The 22,313-nt window shown below is 45.5% G+C and overlaps 1 protein-coding gene across 11 annotated transcripts in view; it reads right to left on the reverse strand.

Annotated features, from left to right (window-relative positions):
* Positions 1-22,313, reverse strand: part of LOC309522493 (uncharacterized protein) — a 145,689-nt gene that overhangs the window by 96,770 nt on the left and 26,606 nt on the right. For 10 of the 11 annotated variants that reach the window (XM_082205799.1, XM_082205803.1, XM_082205797.1 and 7 more), the window contains exons 2-5: positions 17,649-17,788; positions 15,120-15,234; positions 14,011-14,058; positions 12,834-13,153 (exon numbers count right to left, since the gene is read on the reverse strand). In XM_082205799.1, coding sequence (XP_082061925.1) covers positions 12,834-13,153; positions 14,011-14,058; positions 15,120-15,234; positions 17,649-17,758 — 593 coding nt within the window. In that variant the 5' untranslated portion in view covers positions 17,759-17,788. Of the gene's footprint in view, positions 1-12,833; positions 13,154-14,010; positions 14,059-15,119; positions 15,235-17,648; positions 17,789-19,145; positions 20,821-22,313 lie in introns of those variants that run through there. The other variant, XM_082205800.1, reaches the window with a different exon arrangement.

The raw sequence follows: 22,313 nt of genomic DNA on the forward strand, positions 1-22,313 counted from the left end.
AGCCGCTGAGAGATCCAGCAGAACTAGGAAACAGCTCTCACCTTTGTCCCTAGCCCGCCTCCGGAGATCATCGACCAGTGTGACCAAGGCAGTTTCAGTCCCATGGTGAGGCCTGAATCTTCACTGGAAGGGATCCAAATGGTCCGCTTCTTCCAGGCGTGCCTGGAGTTGTTCAATGGTTATTCACTCAGTCGCCTTGCCCAAGAATGGAAGATTTGAGACTGGGTGATGGTTTTTTAAGAAGTTTGATAACCGCCTCTTTCAGCGGGTCTGGGAAGGCTCCCTCACAGAGAGAAGCAGTCACCACCCTGCGAAGCCCATCACCCAGCCCTTCTCGGCTAGTTTTTATAAGCCAGGATGGGCAAGGATCAAGGAGACAGGTGGTTGGTTTCACAAGTCCAAGAGGCCTGTCCATATCCTTGTAGCTTCCACTGACAGTACTCCTTTGGTGAATTCCACCCATTATTTCCATATTTTAACTCCTCGTCATCCTCAAACACTGTCACATTCAAAACACTTCAGGAATTTTACTTGGCAATACAACATTCCCTGCACCTGTGGGGTTCTGTCTACATCTCTGAGTTTAGTTACTGGCAACGAGCACAATGAATGATGATGATCATTTTATTATTTATACCCTGCTCATCTGGCTGGGTTGCCCCAGCCACTCTGGGCAGCTTCCAATACGTATAAAAAACAAAATAGTTTTTATATTATTCTCAAAAAATGAGGGAACAGCTATAGTTTCATCCCAGCAGCCTTTGATTATCTTAAAATTACTGTAGTCGCTGCTAGGACCATAACATTATAATTAAGTCTGCTTAGCACTACCTGCCTGCTATCTTAAGATGCAAATAAAAATTCCAGACTTTGGGGCTTCAATATAACATCCAAGCTTTCTCTCTTCCTATAGGACACACACTCCATACCAGTTTTGCTGTATGGAGTTTAAGAAAAGTTCTGGAAACTGCAAGCACTTGCTCTCCATTTTGTGACAATCAATCAATTTCTTTATTCGACCGATAGTCAGAATTAAAACATTACACAATAATTATAAACTATAACATCATAGGAGGTACATAAGTAAGGTAGGGCCACAGTACTAGACCTCTCACAGATAACCCACGTCAAAGGATTCAGTTATACGTTTCCGACACTTGAGTGCCAGGAAAAGAAATTTAGCCACTGACAAGGTTGTTTTCCCAGAAGACTTATTTAGCAGATATGCTGTCTGCTTTCCTCTTTGTCGGGAACTGAGCTGGGGTAAGTATGGAGTTATAAGATACTGTCTTAAATCGTTGTAGAAGGGACAGCTCAATAAAATGTGCTCTGTGGATTCTACCTCACCCAATGCACAGTGGCATAATCTCTGGTCATATGGGACTCCTCCATATCTTCCCTTCAGGACCGCCGAGTCAAGAACATTCAGCCTAGCCGCAGTAAATAGTCTGCGGTATTCCACGTAGTGGATATCCGCCAGGTAGCGAGCTGGAGCAGCCCGATACAACTGCTCCCCCAGAAACAACCCAGGTTTCACACGGGCTATGTCCTCCTGTCTGGCAATATCCCTTAATCTTTGCGCGATCACCGCCTTTGCATGGCTATATGTCATGGACTCTATATAAAGGGAGGACAACCCACACTTCTGCACTTCCTCCACTATCTCCCCTTCCCATGGAGATTTAAAGTTATCCCTCAGAATCAAGGGGGCCAAACCCACCGGTCTGAAACAGAGCTTAAGCCATAGCCATAGCTTCGCTTTCAGGGCCACATACCTAAAGGCTTGATAACCGGTTTCCAGTCTCATGATCGCACCTGCCACAGAGGGGGGGATCCTGAGTATGGCCCTGAGGAATTGGGTTTGGATAGATTTCAATTTTTCAAAATCCCTACGTGAGCCCAAAGCAATGCCCACCACCAGAAGAGGGAGGACTTTCATTTTAAAGAGTCGTAAGGCAACATTGACAGTTTGTGCCTGTTTCTTGGAGTACAGGGTTCTAATCACCAGGGCTGCTTTGGATGCGTTCGAGGCTATGTATTCTCTGTGCGCCAGGAAGGACCTATTTGATCTTACAACCTGACCCAGGTACTTGAAGCAACTGACCTGCTCTAAAGGAATACCATTAATTGACCATAAATTAGGTTTCGGTCGAGCAGCAAAGACCATTATTTTGGTCTTGGCATAATTTAATTGGAGCTCGTGTTGGGTCTCATATTCATGAAGAGCTCGAAGCATCCTCCTTAATCCGATGGGGGAGGTAGCTAATAGGGCGGCATCGTCTGCATACAGTAGGACATTTAAGGCTCGTCCTGCCAGTTTTGGTGGATGGAAATCAGCATTTGCCATATGCACCACTAGCGAATTAATATAGAAGTTAAACAGAGCAGGGGCAAGCAAACAGCCCTGTCTTACCCCCCTAGTGGTGGCAACCGGATTGGAGACTAGCCCCTTACTATCTATCCTAATCCTCAAGAGGGTATTTGTATGCAAATTAATAATCAGCAAGAGAAGGCGGCGGTCGATAGATGTCGCTGCCAATTTTGTCCATAGCTGACCATTTTGTGACATTTTATTGGTCCTAATAAAGCTTTACCCCTACTGTGATTTTGGCACACCCACAATGCTTGCCGTTATTTGTATGTGTTTTATTCAATGGTGCACCTTGTTTTATCTTATTGAACATCACCCTGGGCTCCTTCTGGAGGAAGAGCAATTCATAAATGCAATGAATAAATAGCAGCTCCTTCATAGAATCATAGAGTTGGAAGAGACCACAAGTGCCATCGAGTCCAACCCCCTGCCAAGCAGGAAACACCATCAGAGCACTCCTGACATATGGTTGTCAAGCCTCTGCTTAAAGACCTCCAAAGTAGGAGACTCCACCACACTCCTTGGCAGCAAATTCCACTGTCGAACAGCTCTTACTGTCAGGAAGTTCTTCCTAATGTTTAGGTGGAATCTTCTTTCTTGTAGTTTGGCTCCATTGCTCCGTGTCCGCTTCTCCGGAGCAGCAGAAAACAACCTTTCTCCCTCCTCTATGTGACATCCTTTTATATATTTGAACATGGCTATCATATCACCCCTTAACCTCCTCTTCTCCAGGCTAAACATGCCCAGCTCCCTTAGCCGTTCCTCATAAGGCATCGTTTCCAGGCCTTTGACCATTTTGGTTGCCCTCCTCTGGACACGTTCCAGTTTGTCAGTGTCCTTCTTGAATTGTGGTGCCCAGAACTGGACACAGTACTCCAGGTGTGGTCTGACCAGAGCAGAATACAGTGGCACTATTACTTCCCTTGATCTAGATGCTATACTCCTATTGATGCAGCCCAGAATTGCATTGGCTTTTTTAGCTGCCGCGTCACACTGTTGGCTCATGTCAAGTTTGTGGTCAACCAAGACTCCTAGATCCTTTTCACATGTACTGCTCTCAAGCCAGGTGTCACCCATCTTGTATTTGTGCCTCTCATTTTTTTTGCCCAAGTGCAATACTTTACATTTCTCCCTGTTAAAATTCATCTTGTTTGTTTTTGCCCAGTTCTCTAATCTGTCAAGGTCGTTTTGAAGTGTGATCCTGTCCTCTGGGGTGTTAGCCACCCCTCCCAGTTTGGTGTCATCTGCAAATTTGATCAGGATGCCCTTGAGTCCATCATCCAAGTCGTTGATAAAGATGTTGAATAAGACCGGGCCCAAGACAGAACCCTGTGGCACCCCACTAGTCACTCTTCTCCAGGATGAAGAGGAACCATTGATCAGCACCCTTTGGGTTCGGTCAGCCAGCCAGTTACAAATCCACTGAGTGGTAGCATAGTCAAGACCGCATTTTACCAGCTTCTTTACAAGAATATCATGGGGCACCTTGTCAAATGCTTTGCTGAAATCAAGGTAGGCTACATCCACTGCGTTCCCTTCATCTACCAGGCTTGTAATTCTGTCAAAAAACGAGATCAGGTTAGTCTGACATGACTTATTTTTCAGAAATCCATGCTGACTATTGATGATCACAGCATTCCTTTCTAGGTGCTCACAGACTGTTTGCTTAATGATCTGCTCCAGAATCTTCCCTGCTATTGATGTCAGACTGACTGGGCGGTAATTATTTGGGTCCTCTCTTTTCCCCTTTTTGAAAATAGGAACAACATTTGCCCTCCTCCAGTCTGCCGGGACTTCGCCTGTTCTCCAGGAATTCTCAAAGATGACTGCCAGTGGTTCTGAGATCACATCTGCCAGTTCTTTTAATACTCTTGGATGCAGTTCATCTGGCCCTGGAGACTTGAATACATCTAATCTAGCCAAATATTCTTCTACTATCTCCTTAGTTATTCTGGGCTGTGTTTCCTTTGCTGAATCATTTGCTTCAAATTCTTCAGGTCGGGCATTGTCTTCTTTATCGGAGAAGACTGAGGCAAAGAAGGCATTGAGGAGTTCAGCCCTTTCTGTGTCCCCTGTTTGCATTTCACCATCTTCTCCTCTGAGTGACCCCACTGTTTCTTTGTTCTTCCTTTTGCTACGAACATACCCATAAAAGCCTTTTTTGTTGCTTTTAACCTCTCTAGCAAGCCTGAGTTCATTCTGTGCTTTAGCTTTTCTGACTTTGTGTCTACACGTGCTGGCTATTTGTTTGAATTCCTCTTTGGTGGTTTCCCCCCTTTTCCATTTTTTGTACACATCCTTTTTAAATCTTAATTCAGTTAAAAGTTCTTTAGATAGCCACCCTGGTTTCTTTAGGCACCTTCCATGTTTACGTCTCATTGGTATTGCCTGACGTGCTTTTACTATCTCCGTCTTAACAAACTCCCAGCCATCATGAACTCCCTTTCCTTTTAGTATTGCTGTCCATGGGATCTCACCCAGCACTTCCCTAAGTTTTATGAAGTCGGCTTTCTTAAAGTCAAGAAATTGAGTCCTAGTATGCTTGGCTGCTACTGTCCGCTGTATAGTAAACTTCAGAAGAGCATGATCACTCGCGCCTAATGATCCTTCCACATCTACCCCACTAACCAGGTCATCAACATTGGTTAGGACCAGGTCTAAAATGGCTGTTCCTCTTGTTGCTTCTCCCACTTTCTGGACAATGAAGTTGTCTGCAAGGCCAGTGAGGAATCTGTTTGACCTTATGCTCTTGGCTGAGTTTGACGTCCAACAAATATCCGGGTAATTGAAGTCCCCCATTACTACTATCTCCCTTCCTTTTGCATGCTTGGCCATCTGTTCCAGGAAGGCATCATCTATGTCCTCCGTTTGGCTTGGGGATCTATAGTAAACTCCCACAATGAGGTCTCTGTTATTCTTCTCTCCCTTAATTTTGACCCAAATGCTCTCACTTTGGCTTTGAGGTTCTAAATCTTGGATCTCTTCACAGGTATACACACCCCTGACATATAACGCCACTCCTCCTCCTTTCTTGTCTGGTCTGTTTCTCTGAAATAGATTGTATCCCTCCATTATTACATTCCAATCGTGGGACTTATCCCACCAGGTTTCAGTGATGCCTATTATGTCATATTTAGTTTGCTGTACCAAGAGCTCAAGCTCATCTTGTTTATTTCCCATGCTTTGCGCATTAGTGTACAGACATTGAAGTCCATTAATCATTCCCCCGTGTCTCTTATTTAAGGATTTTTTCCTCCCTCCACTAGGTCCGCGTGCTGTTTGCTCCATTTGGTCTATGACATTTGGATGATCATCTTCATTAATTGATAGACTCCTACCTTCAGGAGCACTGTCTCCCTCCCCCACATTAGTCAGTTTAAAGCCCTCCTGATGAGGTTTCTGAGATTTTTGGCAAAAACATTTCTCCCAACCGTTGTGAGGTGCAGCCCATCACTTGCCAGAAGTCCATCTTCAAGAAACTGCAGTCCGTGATCTAAGAATCCAAACCGTTCCTGTTTACACCATTTGCGAAGCCAGCTGTTCACTTCCACTATTTTCCCCTCTCTCCCTGGGCCACGTCGTTCAACTGGGAGGACAGACGAGATGACAATTTGTGCATTTAGTTGCTTCAATTTCCTGCCGAGAGCCTCGTAGTCTCTTTTGATCTTCTGGAGGCTATTGCTTGCAGTGTCATTGGTTCCCACATGAACCAAGAGGAAGGGGTATTCGTCAGTGGGTTTTATGATTCCTTGCAGTCGTTCAGTTACATCTTGGATCTTAGCCCCGGGGAGACAGCACACTTCCCGAGACATCTTGTCAGGCCCACAGATCACTGCTTCTGTTCCCCTCAGTAGGGAATCCCCTATCACCACTACACGCCTCCTCTTGGGTTTGGTCGGGGTTCTTCCGTGAGCTGTCCGTTCCAAGGTCGCCTGCACATTCCCTGAGGACTGACTTTGCTGCTCGTCTTCATATACCTGATCGAATGTAATGAGGGAGAGATCTTCAAATGGAGTCTGCTCTTCGTCTTCCATGCTAGGGGAGAGGACCTCAAAGCGATTGTGTATTTCTAAACAATCAGAGTGAACCCTGGGCCTCCTACTTCTTTGAGTCACGTTTCTCCATATATCTGGCTCCTGTGTTGGTGAACTAGCCTCCTTCTCAGGGGAGTCCCCTGTCTCCTCCCTGGTGGAGACGGTGTGCTCTGTTGCTTCCAAGAAGAGCTCCAGCTCTCTAATTCTTTGGAGCGTAGCTACACGTTCCTCCAGTTGCTGGACTTTGTCTTTTAAAAGGGCAATCAACATGCAATTGCTGCAGGTAAAGCTGCCTGCAACCTTTGGCAAGATGGCAAACATTGCGCAGGAATCACAGGCGACTGCAGCTGTTCCCTCCCCTTCCATCCTGAGATCGTGTCGTTGGGGTTGGCTACAGAGGTCCTCCATCATAAAAAGCTTGAAGACAGGACAAATAACTTCCCCCACAAAAAAAAACCTAGGTCTCCCCCAACAAACGTTTGAGACTAGCTCCCCTAAATCTAAAAGATGGGTATAACTGCGCGGGCCGTTAGGCGCGCGCCGCTGCCCTTCAGACTCTGATAAGCTCCTCCCACAGCTAATCCCCTGCCTCAACAGAAACCCTGCCCCCTCTGACCTTTACACAGGGAAAACAGCTAACCAGCCACAAAGAAACACACACACACAAGAAAACCCTTTTTGCTCCTTCTTCAACTGCTGCCCTTCAGACTCTGATAAGCTCCTCCCACAGCTAATCCCCTGCCTCAACAGAAACCCTGCCCCCTCTGACCTTTACACAGGGAAAACAGCTAACCAGCCACAAAGAAACACACACACACACAAGAAAACCCTTTTTGCTCCTTCTTCAACTGCTGCCCTTCAGACTCTGATAAGCTCCTCCCACAGCTAATCCCCTGCCTCAACAGAAACCCTGCCCCCTCTGACCTTTACACAGGGAAAACAGCTAACCAGCCACAAAGAAACACACACACACAAGAAAACCCTTTTTGCTCCTTCTTCAACTGCTGCCCTTCAGACTCTGATAAGCTCCTCCCACAGCTAATCCCCTGCCTCAACAGAAACCCTGCCCCCTCTGACCTTTACACAGGGAAAACAGCTAACCAGCCACAAAGAAACACACACACACACAAGAAAACCCTTTTTGCTCCTTCTTCAACTGCTGCCCTTCAGACTCTGATAAGCTCCTCCCACAGCTAATCCCCTGCCTCAACAGAAACCCTGCCCCCTCTGACCTTTACACAGGGAAAACAGCTAACCAGCCACAAAGAAACACACACACACACAAGAAAACCCTTTTTGCTCCTTCTTCAACTGCTGCCCTTCAGACTCTGATAAGCTCCTCCCACAGCTAATCCCCTGCCTCAACAGAAACCCTGCCCCCTCTGACCTTTACACAGGGAAAACAGCTAACCAGCCACAAAGAAACACACACACACAAGAAAACCCTTTTTGCTCCTTCTTCAACTGCTGCCCTTCAGACTCTGATAAGCTCCTCCCACAGCTAGTCCCCTGCCTCAACAGAAACCCTGCCCCCTCTGACCTTTACACAGGGAAAACAGCTAACCAGCCACAAAGAAACACACACACACAAGAAAACCCTTTTTGCTCCTTCTTCAACTGCTGCCCTTCAGACTCTGATAAGCTCCTCCCACAGCTAGTCCCCTGCCTCAACAGAAACCCTGCCCCCTCTGACCTTTACACAGGGAAAACAGCTAACCAGCCACAAAGAAACACACACACACAAGAAAACCCTTTTTGCTCCTTCTTCAACTGCTGCCCTTCAGACTCTGATAAGCTCCTCCCACAGCTAATCCCCTGCCTCAACAGAAACCCTGCCCCCTCTGACCTTTACACAGGGAAAACAGCTAACCAGCCACAAAGAAACACACACACACAAGAAAACCCTTTTTGCTCCTTCTTCAACTGCTGCCCTTCAGACTCTCAACTCAAGTGTTGCTGAACACTCCTGATGAGAGAGAATGGGGAGCAAATGGACTTCCGGGTTAGTGCCTCCGGCAATGGCGGATTTCCTCTGATCGGGAGGAATCCGCTCCGTGGAAATCAGGGTCTGGACCGCCACGGCGAGGCGGAGACCCACTAAAAACCACAAGCGGGAGAAGCCTGTGGACGTGGGATTCGGCTGGCACCTTTTGCGCCTCCCCTACTCGCAGGGAAACCTGGTTTCAGGGTTCCGGAGCGACGTGGGGTGAGTGGCGCGGTGCTTTGAATCGACTGCTTTTTTCACGGAGTGAAGCCGCATTGCTGTTGCCGGAGAGCGCTGACTTTTTCCTGTGGACAACTGGATTTTAAACAACTACCCGTGAGTAGAACGGAAAACTGGATCTATAAACACTATAATTTGGCATCGAAACGGGAAGGTTTCAAACAGGAAGTCCGCCTTCCCCTTTTGTAAATAGATTGAAGCAAAGACGTTGCAAACTAAAGTCTGGAAAGCCTTTTGTAAAGGATTAAATCTCCATCGGTTAAAACTACTAAACCCCCCTTGGAAGCAGGAGAAGAGGGGGGAAATTTTAGACTGCTTGAGCCTGCAGGAGAGAGAGTGAAAGAAGATAAATTACCACCGATTTGAACCTGGGAACGGGCTGCCAGTAAGACTGACTTTTTGGAAAAGTTCATTGACTGTGAATAACGTATGTTGACAGACAACTAAATAAGAGAAATATATTGTTTCCATTGTTTCCTTTTGCACTTGAAAAGGAGCAAATGTAACTGAAAATCAAACTAACTTTGTTGCTGGATCTGTGTTTAAAAGGACGGATACAAATAGAAATTATTTCCCCTCGAGGGAGTTTTTGAAACTGTTGCAGGAGTGGAGCTGGGGAATTTTCCAGCTGTAGAGATTAAAGACCGTGAGAAACAGAGATTGACCTTGGACAAGAATGTTGACAGAAGAAGCCTTAGTGATTGCGTTTTGCAAGACAAGTGCTTTACTGGAACAGCTTCATAAGAAGACGGGTGTGAGGATTATTAAAATTGATAATATGGGACAAAAAATGACTGATTTGGGACAAAAAGTGAATACTTCATAGAATCATAGAGTTGGAAGAGACCACAAGGGCCATCGAGTCCAACCCCCTGCCAAGCAGGAAACACCATCAGAGCACTCCTGACATATGGTTGTCAAGCCTCTGCTTAAAGACCTCCAAAGAAGTAGACTCCACCAACTCCTTGGCAGCAAATTCCACTGTCGAACCTATACAGAAACAACTCAGGATTTGATTCAGGAATCTGTTTTGACATGGCAAGCTGTGGAGAAGACGAAGGAGAAAGTTGTTGTTGAACCTCAAGTAATTCAAGTGGAGAGAGCCCCGGCCTTTCAGAGGCAATTTGATGAACATAAGCTGTTGCCCTTTACAATTGAATCCAGAGAAAGCCAGATTTGGAGGGATGGAGTCCCGCTTGGATTGGAGAAGGAAAGTTGGATAGATCCCCTTATGCAGGTTTGGGACCTGGATTTGGGTCAGGGGGAGATCGGAGCTGTGGGGGCCTTTAGTTTGGAGGGACTTTGAAACACGCTCTGAAGGAGACTTCCGGGTTAGCGCGATCGGCTAATGGCGGATTCCCTCCGAGTTCCGGAGAGAATCTGCTCGACAGGGGCCGGGTCTTGCCGTGCCGGCGATACAGGGACCCTTAAAAACCACGGGCGCGGATGCCCGTGGACATGGTGACTCGGCGGGCACCGTTAGCGCCCTCCCGACCCACGAAGGAGCCTTTTTAAAGGCTACGGAACGGGTGACGGGGAGCGGCGTGGTGCTGTGAGTCTTCTGCTTCCCCTGCCGAGCGAAGCCGCATGCCATTTGTCGGAGAGCGCTGACTTCTTCCTTTTAAAATTTGGACTTAAAATCAAGAACAACAACCCGTGAGTAATTTGGAAATTGGACTAAAATTATTTCATTTGTGGATTTGGTACGAGCGGGGGAGGTGAAAAGAGGAAGTCCGTCTCCCCCCCATTGTAAACAGTTTAAAGCAAGGATCTGCCAACTAAGGTTGCGAGAAGAGCTGTTTTTTCTTCCTGATTGGATAAAAGTTATTAATTCCACGGATTTAAAAGTCTAAGTTATTGTGCTGGAGGACAAGAGTTTATTTGTTTAGATTAAGTGCCACTCTTCTCGAGACCGGGACTAACCCGTGAAAAGAGCCTGCTGAGGATTTACAGAAGACTTTGACAGCTGTCAAATTAGCTGTCAAAGTCGGAAAAAACTGAAAGCTTTAGTTTTAGCCGGTTATATTGCTACAAAGTATTGAATGGAAAGAAAGATTGATACAAATAAAGTTGACTTTTGGATCGGAAGTGAAAGGAACATTAAGTAACCAGAATCCCTCTAGAGGGGATTCACGGACATTACAAGAATGGAAATAGGTCGGAAAATACTAGCTGATCTGGATGAGCTTGTCTTTCTCATGGGAAAGCTGCGAAAGATGTATGAGCAAGGCCATGTTTTGTCTACAAGTCCTACAAAACCGAAGTCAACAGAAAATATATCTACTGAGTTGGAAAAGGACTTGATGTTTAAAACACAGGCAGCTGGACAAGAAAAGAAACCAAAGACTGAAGAAGAGGAAAAGACACTTGCTGAACAGGAGGAGCAGAAAGGAGGGGTGGCCGAAATGTTACAGAAGACAAACGAGAGCCGGGGACCTGTCAAGACGACTTCAAGCTCGACCAAGGTGGAAGCTGGACTATTTGGGACATATGGATTTAAGAAACAGAGCTTGAGCTCCACCTCTAAACAAGCAGGCCTGGCTGGAAGGATCATGGACAGTATTGAGACCTCCAAAGAAGCCGGCTGAAAGGGACTGAGAGAGATTTGAGAGCCTCGGACGTAAGGTCACCAGGCTAAAAAGATGGACTAATGGACTATGGTTTGGGATTGAAACCGGGGAGAGAAGGGTGGGGTTTGGAAGTCCAAAGGGGGCTTGATCTTTATTTTGCAGTGTAAAAATTTTATGTTGTTTATTATTATAAGAATGGGGAATTCGTGGAAGGGAAATAGGATCAACCTTAGAAAAAGTTTTTTTTTTTTTCATATGATCAAGGTATATAATTTAAAAGTTGTTTTATAAACTGAACTAAATATAATAATGAACTAAGGGATAAAATTTATTATAAAGAAATACATTAACAAATTAAGGTTAAGACATTAAGGATAAAAACTTGTTGAACAAATAATTGGATTTGGAATACAAGAAGGGGAGGTGTGGGGAAGTCGTGAAAAGAAGTTACTGAAAATGAGATCTAAAAGGTGGAACTCTTTTTTGTGTTTTTCTTTGTTTTTCTGTTTTGTCTTTTGTACCTTTTGAAACTTTAATAAATATTACTTTTTTAAAAAAAGAAACACGCTCTGAAATATCTTTTGGACTTTAGTTCTGACATGGAGAATGGGCTGACCTGTCGAGAAGGAATAAAGACATTGTTAGGTTGGAGTTTCCCCGAGATCTACTCCTCAGTGCCAAAGGAAGGAAATTAAGAACAAGATCAGCAGAAGACAAAGTAAAGCACATGTATAAATATGAAGAAGATCTGCAGAAGGGACATGGAAAAGAGTTAAGAGCCTCGGATAGAAGATCACCAGGTTGATGGACCATATGGAATTGATAGAAAGGACTGACAGAATCCGAGACCAGGGAGAAGAGACGGTGGAAGAAGGTTGGGAAAAAGTTTTTAAAAGTTTATTTAGAGAAATATTGTAAAATTAATGAGTTTTAGAAAAATTGTTGGAATGAAATTATACGGCTTTAGTAGAAATGTTATAAGGAGTTAAGTATAAATAGGTTTTAGGGTTTTAATGGTAAGATAAGGTTAAAATAAACTAAGACAATTAAATGACAGAAAACAGTGAAAGATGGAAAGGATTTGCTGAAATAATTAATAACTAGAACACAAAAATGGGAGGTCTGAGGAGGTCGATGAAACAAGTTAATGAAAGATAAAGATATGGAAATATTGGATGTGTTTTTAATGTTTTTGCTTTTGTTTTTGTTCTGATGTATTGTGTCTTTTGTTTTTTTTCTTTTGTTTTTTTATACGTGCTGTAATGTATTGATTTGTATTGTTTACCTTTTCTTTTTCTTTTCTACTTCGTTTTGTAATTTGTAAACTTTCAATAAATATTATTTTTTTAAAAAAAGAGAGAATGGGGAGCAAATGTTCAAAATCTGAAGCCTCAGAGGAGTGGGAATGGAACAGAGATGTCAACCCCTCACAAAACCTCTAAGGTAGAGCAGAAGATTTGCGTGTTTTAAAAAGAAGCATGAGAATACACCAATCAGATTTTTGAGAGCCTCCTACCATTTATAATCATTTGTTTTCTTTAGTCTCTGTGAGTCCTGTCTTGACATTTAAGGTTTCTGAAAGAGCCTGGGCTCTCCACTGCAACAAGAGGAAAGCAAAAGAGGGAGATGCTCACACTACAGGTTCCTCTGGGTTGGCCTCTTCCACTGTCACATTGCCCATTTTTCCCGGAGGAAGGAGGGCTGGAAGCTGCTTCCGACATCGGCGCTTGTGGGGCTTCATGGCTGGCTGGTCTGCAGCAACTAGAAGTTCTTGCTGCTCAGCCAGAATAGCGGCAGGTGCTTCTACTGGCAACTCCAGTTCCATTTGCGGGGGTTTCTGGTCTGGAACCTCCTTGCCTGGAGGCTCTTCAAACACTTGCAAATCAGGAGGCTTCTTGAGTGGAGGGGTGGCTGCTGCCAGAGGTGGAAGATGCCTTTTACTACCCTTTTTGACCTATAGAAGAAGAAACAGGCAGTGTAGTCTAAAGCAATGGTTTACAAAGCATGAGCCCTACCCTAAGGAAGGACAGCTGTCAAGGGGGTTCATCCTTCTCCTCCACCTCAATGCCATGGTTTGGCCTATAAACAGGAGTCCTATCTTTCCCAATACAGAAGGCTCCATCAATTTCCCTATGGGCTAATTAGCAGAAGAGAAGGATGGGGAGCAGCACAGAGCAACCCCCTTTTCTAAACACTTCCTGCTTCCCTAGAGTTTCAAACCCAGGGAACCTAATCCACTCACCAGATCCATTTGGCATTCCTCTTTGCTAAATGCAGGCTAAGTGAACAAGCCAGCATCATTATCACGCAGGCCACTGCCTTTTACTCTTCATGTCAGAGATCATGGCTATAATCTTGTAGCACGTAATTGGGAAAGACTACTAAAGCTGTGGACTCACAATCATAGCTTAGAAACCCTACTTTGTTAATAATTATGCATGAAAAGCAAGGGAGACAACCATCCTTATGGAGCACAACAGGAGGCAACTAATCCGTGTTAAGGGGTCCTGGGAACATGCCTCATTTACCATCTGGGCAAGTTTTGGCTTTGCCATCAGGTGGTTCCACCATTGTGAAGCTTGCCAAAACTCTGCTTGGAAGTTTAAAAACACAATCACACCACAATAATTCCCCTTCCAAAGATACCCATCTGGGAAGCTTCTGCCCAGCTATGCAAAAGCAATCCCCACAGCAAAAAAGGAAAGCGGTTGTGCTGATAGCTTCCTTCTTTCTTCATCCTCCCCCATATAGTTCTTCCAGATGACATTCAACAGCCAGTCTAGATCTGGCCTCAGCAGACAGCACACTCACCCGCTGGTGGCCTCCTCCAGTGGGTGGGAGGGGTTGTAGGAGCTGTGGCTGCAGCAGGAGAAAGCAGTGAAAAAGGAGAAGACCATTAGAAGAAGGGTTTGGATTTGATATCCCGCTTTATCACTACCCGAAGGAGTCTCAAAGCGGCTAACATTCTCCTTTCCCTTCCTCCCCCACAACAAACACTCTGTGAGGTGAGTGGGGCTGAGAGACTTCAGAGACGTGTGACTGGCCCAAGGTCACCCAGCAGCTGCATGTGGAGGAGCAGAGACGCAAACCCGGTTCCCCAGATTACGAATCTACCGCTCTGAACCACTACACCACACTGGCTCTCAGTTCCAAGTGCTACTGGGTTTATGAACTAGCAATTTATAAGCTTAGGGTATCAATGCAGTCCAACAGACAAAGAAGACTGAGGTAGAAGACTTGAACTTTCATGCACATCTAACCCAAGGAACCATCTGTAACCCTAGAGGCCTCCTAACAAAACTGACCAAGAGCAGGTTGCACTACACCAAGGATGGGGAACCTAAGGTCCCCTAGGCAGGAGTTGGAAGCCCAGCTCCCATCAGCCTTAGCCGGCACAACTCATGCTTGGAATCATGGGGAGAAGAGTGTAATTGCATTCATGACATGCTAGATGGCTTCCCATGGGCTGGCCAATGTGAGAAAAGAATCCTGAACTGGATTGGACTTTGTTCCCACAGAGTTCAGCTATGTATTGAGGACTACAGGCTCCCCATTCCTGGACTACACAATCAGTGCATCAGGGCTATTGGTACCTATAGGAACAGGGGAGCACCTTGTCCAGGCATGGAAGGCTTACTGGGTGACCTTGAGCCAGTCACCATTTCTCAGTCTACCCGCCTTCACAGAGCTGTCGTGGGGATAAAATTGGATGGGATGACCACATATGCCACCTCAAGCTCCTTGAAGAAAAGATGGGACATAAAATGTTGTTGTTGTTGTTTTTAAAAAAGGAAGGGTCTCTCCCTCCAAAAACGCACTTAAACATGCATAAAATATGGGAGCATATGCAGGTCACTGCAATCAGTTCACTTCTAAAATGCTACCTCTGCTACCAGAACCAAAACTATTTGGATCAGTACCTCAGCACTTGGGTCTACATAAATCCCTTTCTTGAAATCAAAGTCGGTCAAATCCCGTGATCCTCCCAGTAACCTCAGGAGCTCCACTCTACTGCGGATTTTCTCTCCTCTGGGGCTATGAGGGGGGAAAGAGAGAAGCAGCTGTTAGATGTGTAAAAAAGCAGCACAGTGAAAGTAGGAGTGAGCTGGGATGTTTGCATAACACAGTGCACAAGGGACTCTCTGATCTCAACAAAGGGATGTGGATCAGGTAAGATATCAAGAGTTGCCCAATACAAGGGAGATTTCTCACTTTATTTGAAACTTTTTGGATGTGCACACCACTGACACGGAAGCTAAGAATCCTATTGTTTTGTTATGTACTGCAGTTGTGCTCTACTTGGATGCAGAGGTGGACTGAGGGTCAAGAAACATAGCTTAAATCCTAAAACAATGGAGGCCTTGTGGATGGGTGGTTCCTGTGTCCAGGAAATAGACCCTGCACATGTTCCAGATGGGGTTGCACTCTCTCTGAAGGAGCAACTCAATAGTCGGGGTATCCTCTTTGATCCAGCCCTGTCACTAGAGTCCCCAGTGACCTTTGAGTAGCAGTGCTTTCTATCAGCTCCAGCTGGTCCACAAGCTGCAACCATTCCTGGATCCTGGCAGCTTGATCACGGTGGCCTATGGAATGGTAACCTCAAGGCTTGGTAACTGCAAAACACTTTATGGGAAGCTACCTTTGCAGCTGGCCCAGAAGCTGCAGCAGAATGCAGCAGCCAGTCTGCCCACAGGAGCAGATTAGTTGCAACACGTCAACTCCTCTGATGAGCTGAACTGGTTGCCCAGTTGCTACTGGGCCAGGTTAACTCACAAAGTCCAAAACAACTTGTGCCCAAAAGACCTTAAGGACTGCCTGACCCCTTATGTTCCACCTCCATTACCGAGATCCTCTGATGGAGCTACTACCCAATGCAATTCTGGGCTGCATCAATAGGAGTATAGCATCTAGATCAAGGGAAGTAATAGTGCCACTGTATTCTGCTCTGGTCAGACCTCACCTGGAGTACTGTGTCCAGTTCTGGGCACCACAGTTCAAGGAGGACACTGACAAACTGGAACGTGTCCAGAGGAGGGCAACCAAAATGGTCAAAGGCCTGGAAATGATGCCTTATGAGGAACGGCTAAGGGAGCTGGGCATGTTTAGCCTGCAGAAGAGGAGGTTCAGGGGTGATATGATAGCCATGTTCAAATATATAAAAGGATGTCACATAGAGGAGGGAGAAAGGTTGTTTTCTGCTGCTCCAGAGAAGCGGACACGGAGCAATGGATCCAAACTACAAGAAAGAAGATTCCACCTAAACATTAGGAAGAACTTCCTGACAGTAAGAGCTGTTCGACAGTGGGATTTGCTGCCAAGGAGTGTGGTGGAGTCTCCTTCTTTGGAGGTCTTTAAGCAGAGGCTTGACAACCATATGTCAGGAGTGCTCTGATGGTGTTTCCTGCTTGGCAGGGGGTTGGACTTGATGGCCCTTGTGGTCTAATCCAACTCTATGATTCTATGATTCTATGAAACCTGAGGTTGAGTCAGCCTTTCCTGGGTCCTGAGTTTTCAGTGCAGCAGGTCCTGCACTGTAGGATTCCCTGCCAGCAGAGCTTCTGGCAAGAACTGCCAACCTTGTGATTGGCAAGCCCAAGAGGCTCAGTGGTTTAGACTACAACACCACTTGTGTCCCTCCAGTTCAAATCCACACGCCAGGGTGAGCTCCCGTTGCTGTCCCAGCTCCTGCCAACCTAGCAGTTTGAAAACATGCCAGTGCAAGTAGATAAATAGGTGCCAATGCAGCAGGAAGGTAAACAGCGTTTCCGTACGTTCCGGCACTCATCATGGTGCCCTATTGCACCAGAAGCGGTCTAGTCATTTTGGCCACTTGGCCCGGAAAGCTGTCTGTGAACAAATGCCAGCTCCCTCGGCCCAAAAAGCAAGATGAGCGCTGCACCTCATCTTTGCCTTTGACTGGACTTAACTGTCCAGGGGTCCTTTACCTTTATTTGACAAGAATAATTATTGGATTCATTTAGACATATCCTTAAAATAGTGTTATTCAGACAGGTCTTTGCCATGTGAATTTCTTACCAAGCAGACTTTGCCGATGCCTTTATTGCTCTTATTGGAATTGTGTCCACTGCCTTGTAAGTAAAAAGTCAAGAGAAAGAAGTGCATCTTTTGAGAACGAGCAGAAGCAAGACTGACTGAAGAGAGATTTAAGAATATTTCTCAAGCCTTTGAACTGTCATGAAACCCAAGGTGCTTCTTTCCTTCAGTGGTTGTAAGAGAGGCACTAACAGCTGGCTGCCTAGGGAATAGGACCTGAAGGGAGGGATAGGCAACATGTGCCCTCCAGGTGGTCATGGACTCCAACTCCCATCAGCCCCTGGCAGCATGTACAATGGTCAGGAATGATGAGAGTTGTAATCAAGCAACATCTGGAGGGCACCTCTTCCTACAACCCTTACACTCTTCCAGATGTGACCCCCAAATGGCATTACCTTGTGTAATAGGTATCTGACTGTCCAGGTCTTGTTCCATTTTTGCGCAAGACTTCACGGCGCTGCCAGCCGGGCCCTAGTGCGGGGCAATCCACCCAGCCCTCTGTCATGTTGTTGTTGGATATACCGCAGGGCAAGAACTGAAACAGCAAGAGAGTAATGGAAGGGTCATAGCTATGGGGCCAAAAGGGTTGTTCTTAAAATAACCAAAAACATACACACAGTCGTGCAAGGAAGCACACAAGAAAGAGCAGCAAACTTGAAAGAGATGCTTCCATATATGGTTCCCCCCTCATTTGCAGCCACTATAAGTAAGGTATAATTTGACATCCTAAGAACCCCAACTGGTATTCCTTTAAGGTAGTAATGGTTCTAGGCCTTAGGACTACACAAGATGCACAGACATATTGGTGAAGTCTCAAAAGTCTGAGGAAGGAGCAGCTCCAGGGGACAGAGAGAAGCAACCCTGTGTCTCTCCCATCATGGCTGCTACACTTGCCCAAACAGTCCATACCAGGGGCTGAAGGAAACCCTCCAGTCTCTCTATCGGGCTTTTTGAACTATCTGAAGCTGGCCAGGCCACACCTCTCACTAGCCCTTGCTGAGAGATGCCCTTGGACGTTAACAATATCTCTTTGCTGGTCTGCATGGAGGATAGAGAGGGATGGGAGAGTGCATGTAGAAACTAGCCTCCTGTACAAAGGTAAATTGTACATCCATTGCTCTTCCCATGTTTGCTTCTCCCCCCCCCCCCGCTATGTGGCCTGCAGGAGGAAATGCAGCCCTTCGACTGAAAAGGTCCCCCACCCCTGAAGGAGCTCTTTCCTTCCATCTATTCCAAGACCTTTTAAAAACTGAAACTTACCAGAAGTTGTGACCATGAAAGCAGAGTGTTTACAACAGCTCAATTCCGCATACTACAGCTTCTTTGGGACAGAACACATGCCCCACAAAAGATAGATGGCAGATAAACAGCTTTAAATCTGTGTTCTCTTTACTTAAGTAAACATTAGGTTCTATTTCTGATGTTGCAAGTTTCGCCCAAGATTTCTACATTTGAAATCTATTACTTAGATTTACAAGTTTTAAAGAATGGAGGGAAACAGAAGAAGCTGAATTCTGGACAAATAGCAGAGCTGAATAGGACTGACTAGACAATACAAATTTTAAAATAGTTTAAAAAATAACAAAACAATACAGCAAACAGATAATGTGGAGTGTTGCTCACGTAACCAAGGACAAACCACAACAAATGAGCAAATGCTGTAATATAGGTGACACTGGAATGAGAACTGAGAAGCAGGAGGGCGCCCATAGTCTTTACCCACAGTATTAGATGTAACGAGCTGATATCAAAATTCCACAAATTTATCTGAGTCAATTTCCCATCTTGTCAAGTTAGTTTTTTGACTAGCTCATCTTAATACACTGCTTATTCTGAAGTGGAGACAGCTGTGAAACAATCACAGAGAGGCAGAGAGCAAAGGAGGCACACACCTTTGCACGGGGCTTGAGGAGGTCAGACCACCATCCAGGGCTGAATTCAGGTGCTATGCAAAGGCTTTATCCCTTTCTCTGTACAATTCAGAGACAGGCTGAAATACGCAGTCTCTCGCTGGTCACTGCAACCATGAGGCTGATTCCAGATGCTCTTGACAGGCAAAACACTGCAACAGACCCAAAGCTGCACCATTCTAGCTAGCTGGGATAGATGCAAAGGCAGGCAGAATATTCTCCAACAGCAAGCCCCACGTACAGACAGGGCTGTGTTGACTCTACCGCCCGGGTGACAGGGGGTGGGAAGATCTATAGTCTGTGTATTATTCCTAACTACACAGAGAAGATCACGCACTGAGAACAGAACTAGCTTGCCCAAGGACAGGCAAGCCTTGTGGTGGAAGGAAACTCTCTTGCTAAAATGACCATGCAAGGAGATAAGCACAATTACATCACATTTCAACACAGCAAGGTCAACCATAATTGGGGTTATTTTGTTAATCTTGGCCCTTTCCTCCTTCTCACTGATACAGACTGAGACGAACTCATATGCATACTTGTGAGTATGGCCTCCCAGAGAGATTTTAACTTTTAAAATTTAATTAATACCCCAGTTGTTATAATAAGGGGCAGCCATAAGTCTGTTCCAGCTGGCATTCATCTGCACCCTATTTGGCAGTTATAGGTGAGGGGATCAGGGCCAAATCTTCCCCCAAGAATGCTTAGTGGCGGATCAAGATGCTGTTTGGAGCTTTTTAGTTTGGGAGGTGGACTGGTCAATATGAATGCCATCGCCCCACTCCTGGTAAGACAAACAAAGTCGGGGGGGGGGTGTTATCCATGTATCTTTACCAAGCTTCTTTCACACTTTGTAGAGATGTTCAGACTAACTACAGTGGTATCTCGGGTTACAAACACCTCGTGTTACAAACACTTCGGGTTACAGACTCTGCTAACCCAGAAGTAGTACCTCGGGTTAAGAACTTTGCTTCAGGATGAGAACAGAAATCACACAATGGTGGCGCGGCCGCAGCGGGAGGCCCCATTAGCTAAAGTGGTACCTCAGGTTAAGAACAGTTTCAGGTTAAGAACGGACCTCCAAAACAAATTAAGTTTGTAACCAGAGGTACCACTGTACTGTACTGCATAGCACTCTGAGGGGAGCTGTCCTTGAAGACAGCCCAAAAAGTATCGCTCATGCAAATACTGTTGCTGTTCACCTCCTGACAAGACAGGAAGGAGAGGGTATGTTTTATGGACTGTACACAAGCAACCAGCGTAGCCAAGTAAAATCCAATGTGCTGCTTCTGAGCCATATAAAGAGCGACGAAGCCTAGGTTTGGTATATACCAAGGAGCATTTCTCCTCAATGCAAAGCCTTCATCAGTTGACATCTGCAGCAGCAGCACAATTATTTTAACCATTCATTCATTCATTTTTGCATCAACTTTTGCCTATAAGGATGCAATCCTATGGTTCTTGGAAGAGTGCCCCATGAGCAAATGGACAGAGCCACTTCTCCTAAATCAGGCTTCCTCAATCTCGGCCCTCCAGATGTTTTGAGACTACAATTCCCATCATCCCTGACCACTGGTCCTGCTAGCTAGGGATCATGGGAGTTGTAAGCCAAAAACATATGGAGGGCTGAGGTTGAGGAAGCCTGCCCAAAATGATAGAGCTGGTCTACTTACTTTTCAAACCAATGGGAGGCAAGATCTGGAAGAAAAAACCAACAGTCAATGGAAGGAGACAAGAAAAGCTGGGGGGAAACAGCTGTCCCCACCTTCTACCTTGTCAGCATAAGACTGCCAGGACTTTGGATTTGATGGTTCCTCCACTTTGGATTCTTCCTCCCCTGTCCTCTTTGAATTACTCTGCCCATTTGGTTGGTGAAAAGGGCACTCAAAAAGTTAATACAATAATGTCCCTCTGTTGCACAACACAAGAATGGCAGGAATTCAGCCTTAGTACATGAAGTTCATCACCTGAAGATATATGCCTCAGCCCTTCCTTGCAGCTTTTTAGAAAGAAAGATATAAAAGCTTTTTCTTTATTCCAGCATTTGCTTGGACCCTGAATACACCTCTCTAACTATGAGAGTCCAAGCCTTATTTTAAGCACGTGTCTCAGTTGAGGAAAAAACAGCCTTGCACCATGGTACATTTTAATTAAAGGCTTCCACATTTAAGGAATCTGTTTAATTAAAGCAGAGTTGAGCAGCTCGGTAGCTGTATCCATGACTGAGTAGTCCGATTTAGGATCCACTCTGCTCACCCCGAAGCCCTAAACATAGTCTGCCTCCCTTTTACCCTGACTGGAATACCACGCCTAGGGGGGTCACCACCCAGCGGTCGTAAAAGACAATTGAACTTTGGAGCATGGAATATACAGACTTTGTTGGATAACACAGATAATGAGCGTCCAAAACGCAGAACTGCCATCATTGCAAGAGAGCTGTGGTGTTTTAAGATCGATATTGCAGCATTTCAAAAAACTCAAAGAGCAGGAGAGGGACAATTGAAGGAAGAAAAAGGAGGCTACTCTTTCTTCTGGAAAGGTCTACCTGAACAAGAACGTTGAATACATGGAGTAGGCTTTGCTATCAAAAACAATCTTGAGAAGCTCTTGTAAGAAGTCCCTACCGGCATTAATGAGCGGCTTTCAACCCTTTGAATAAAACTTCCCCAAACCCAACAGGCTACTATTCTAAGTGCTTATGCACCAACACTGGATGCCGATGAAGACATTAAAGAAAATTTCTACTCTCAGCTGAAGGCAAATCTAAAAAAATGTAGTATAAACACCGACAACTGGGAAACACTAGCCTACGAGCACTCCAATTGGAGAACAGCCTTTACCAAAGGTGTCATGGGTTTTGAAGACCCTTGAACTCAGGACGAAAGGGAGAAATTGCAAGTATAATCAAACTACTATATATTTTTCAATTGGGCCCCAGTTTAAGTATTGTAGCATTTTTTGTTAAATTGCACCTTGCAATTTAAACATTGTATTTTGTCTCAGGTTCCTGGGCAGTTGTCATGTTTATTGGTAAAACATGTTTTTGCCATGGCCTTGCTTTGAAGAAACTGGGGGGGGGGGGGACCAGGACCTCGTAAACAGATGCCTGCTGTGTAGTCAGATGGACTTCTGGCAAGCGATGGGCTGCAC

The sequence above is a fragment of the Podarcis vaucheri genome (assembly GCF_965113315.1).
Source record: "Podarcis vaucheri genome assembly, chromosome: 17".
Taxonomy (NCBI): Eukaryota; Metazoa; Chordata; class Lepidosauria; order Squamata; family Lacertidae; genus Podarcis; species Podarcis vaucheri.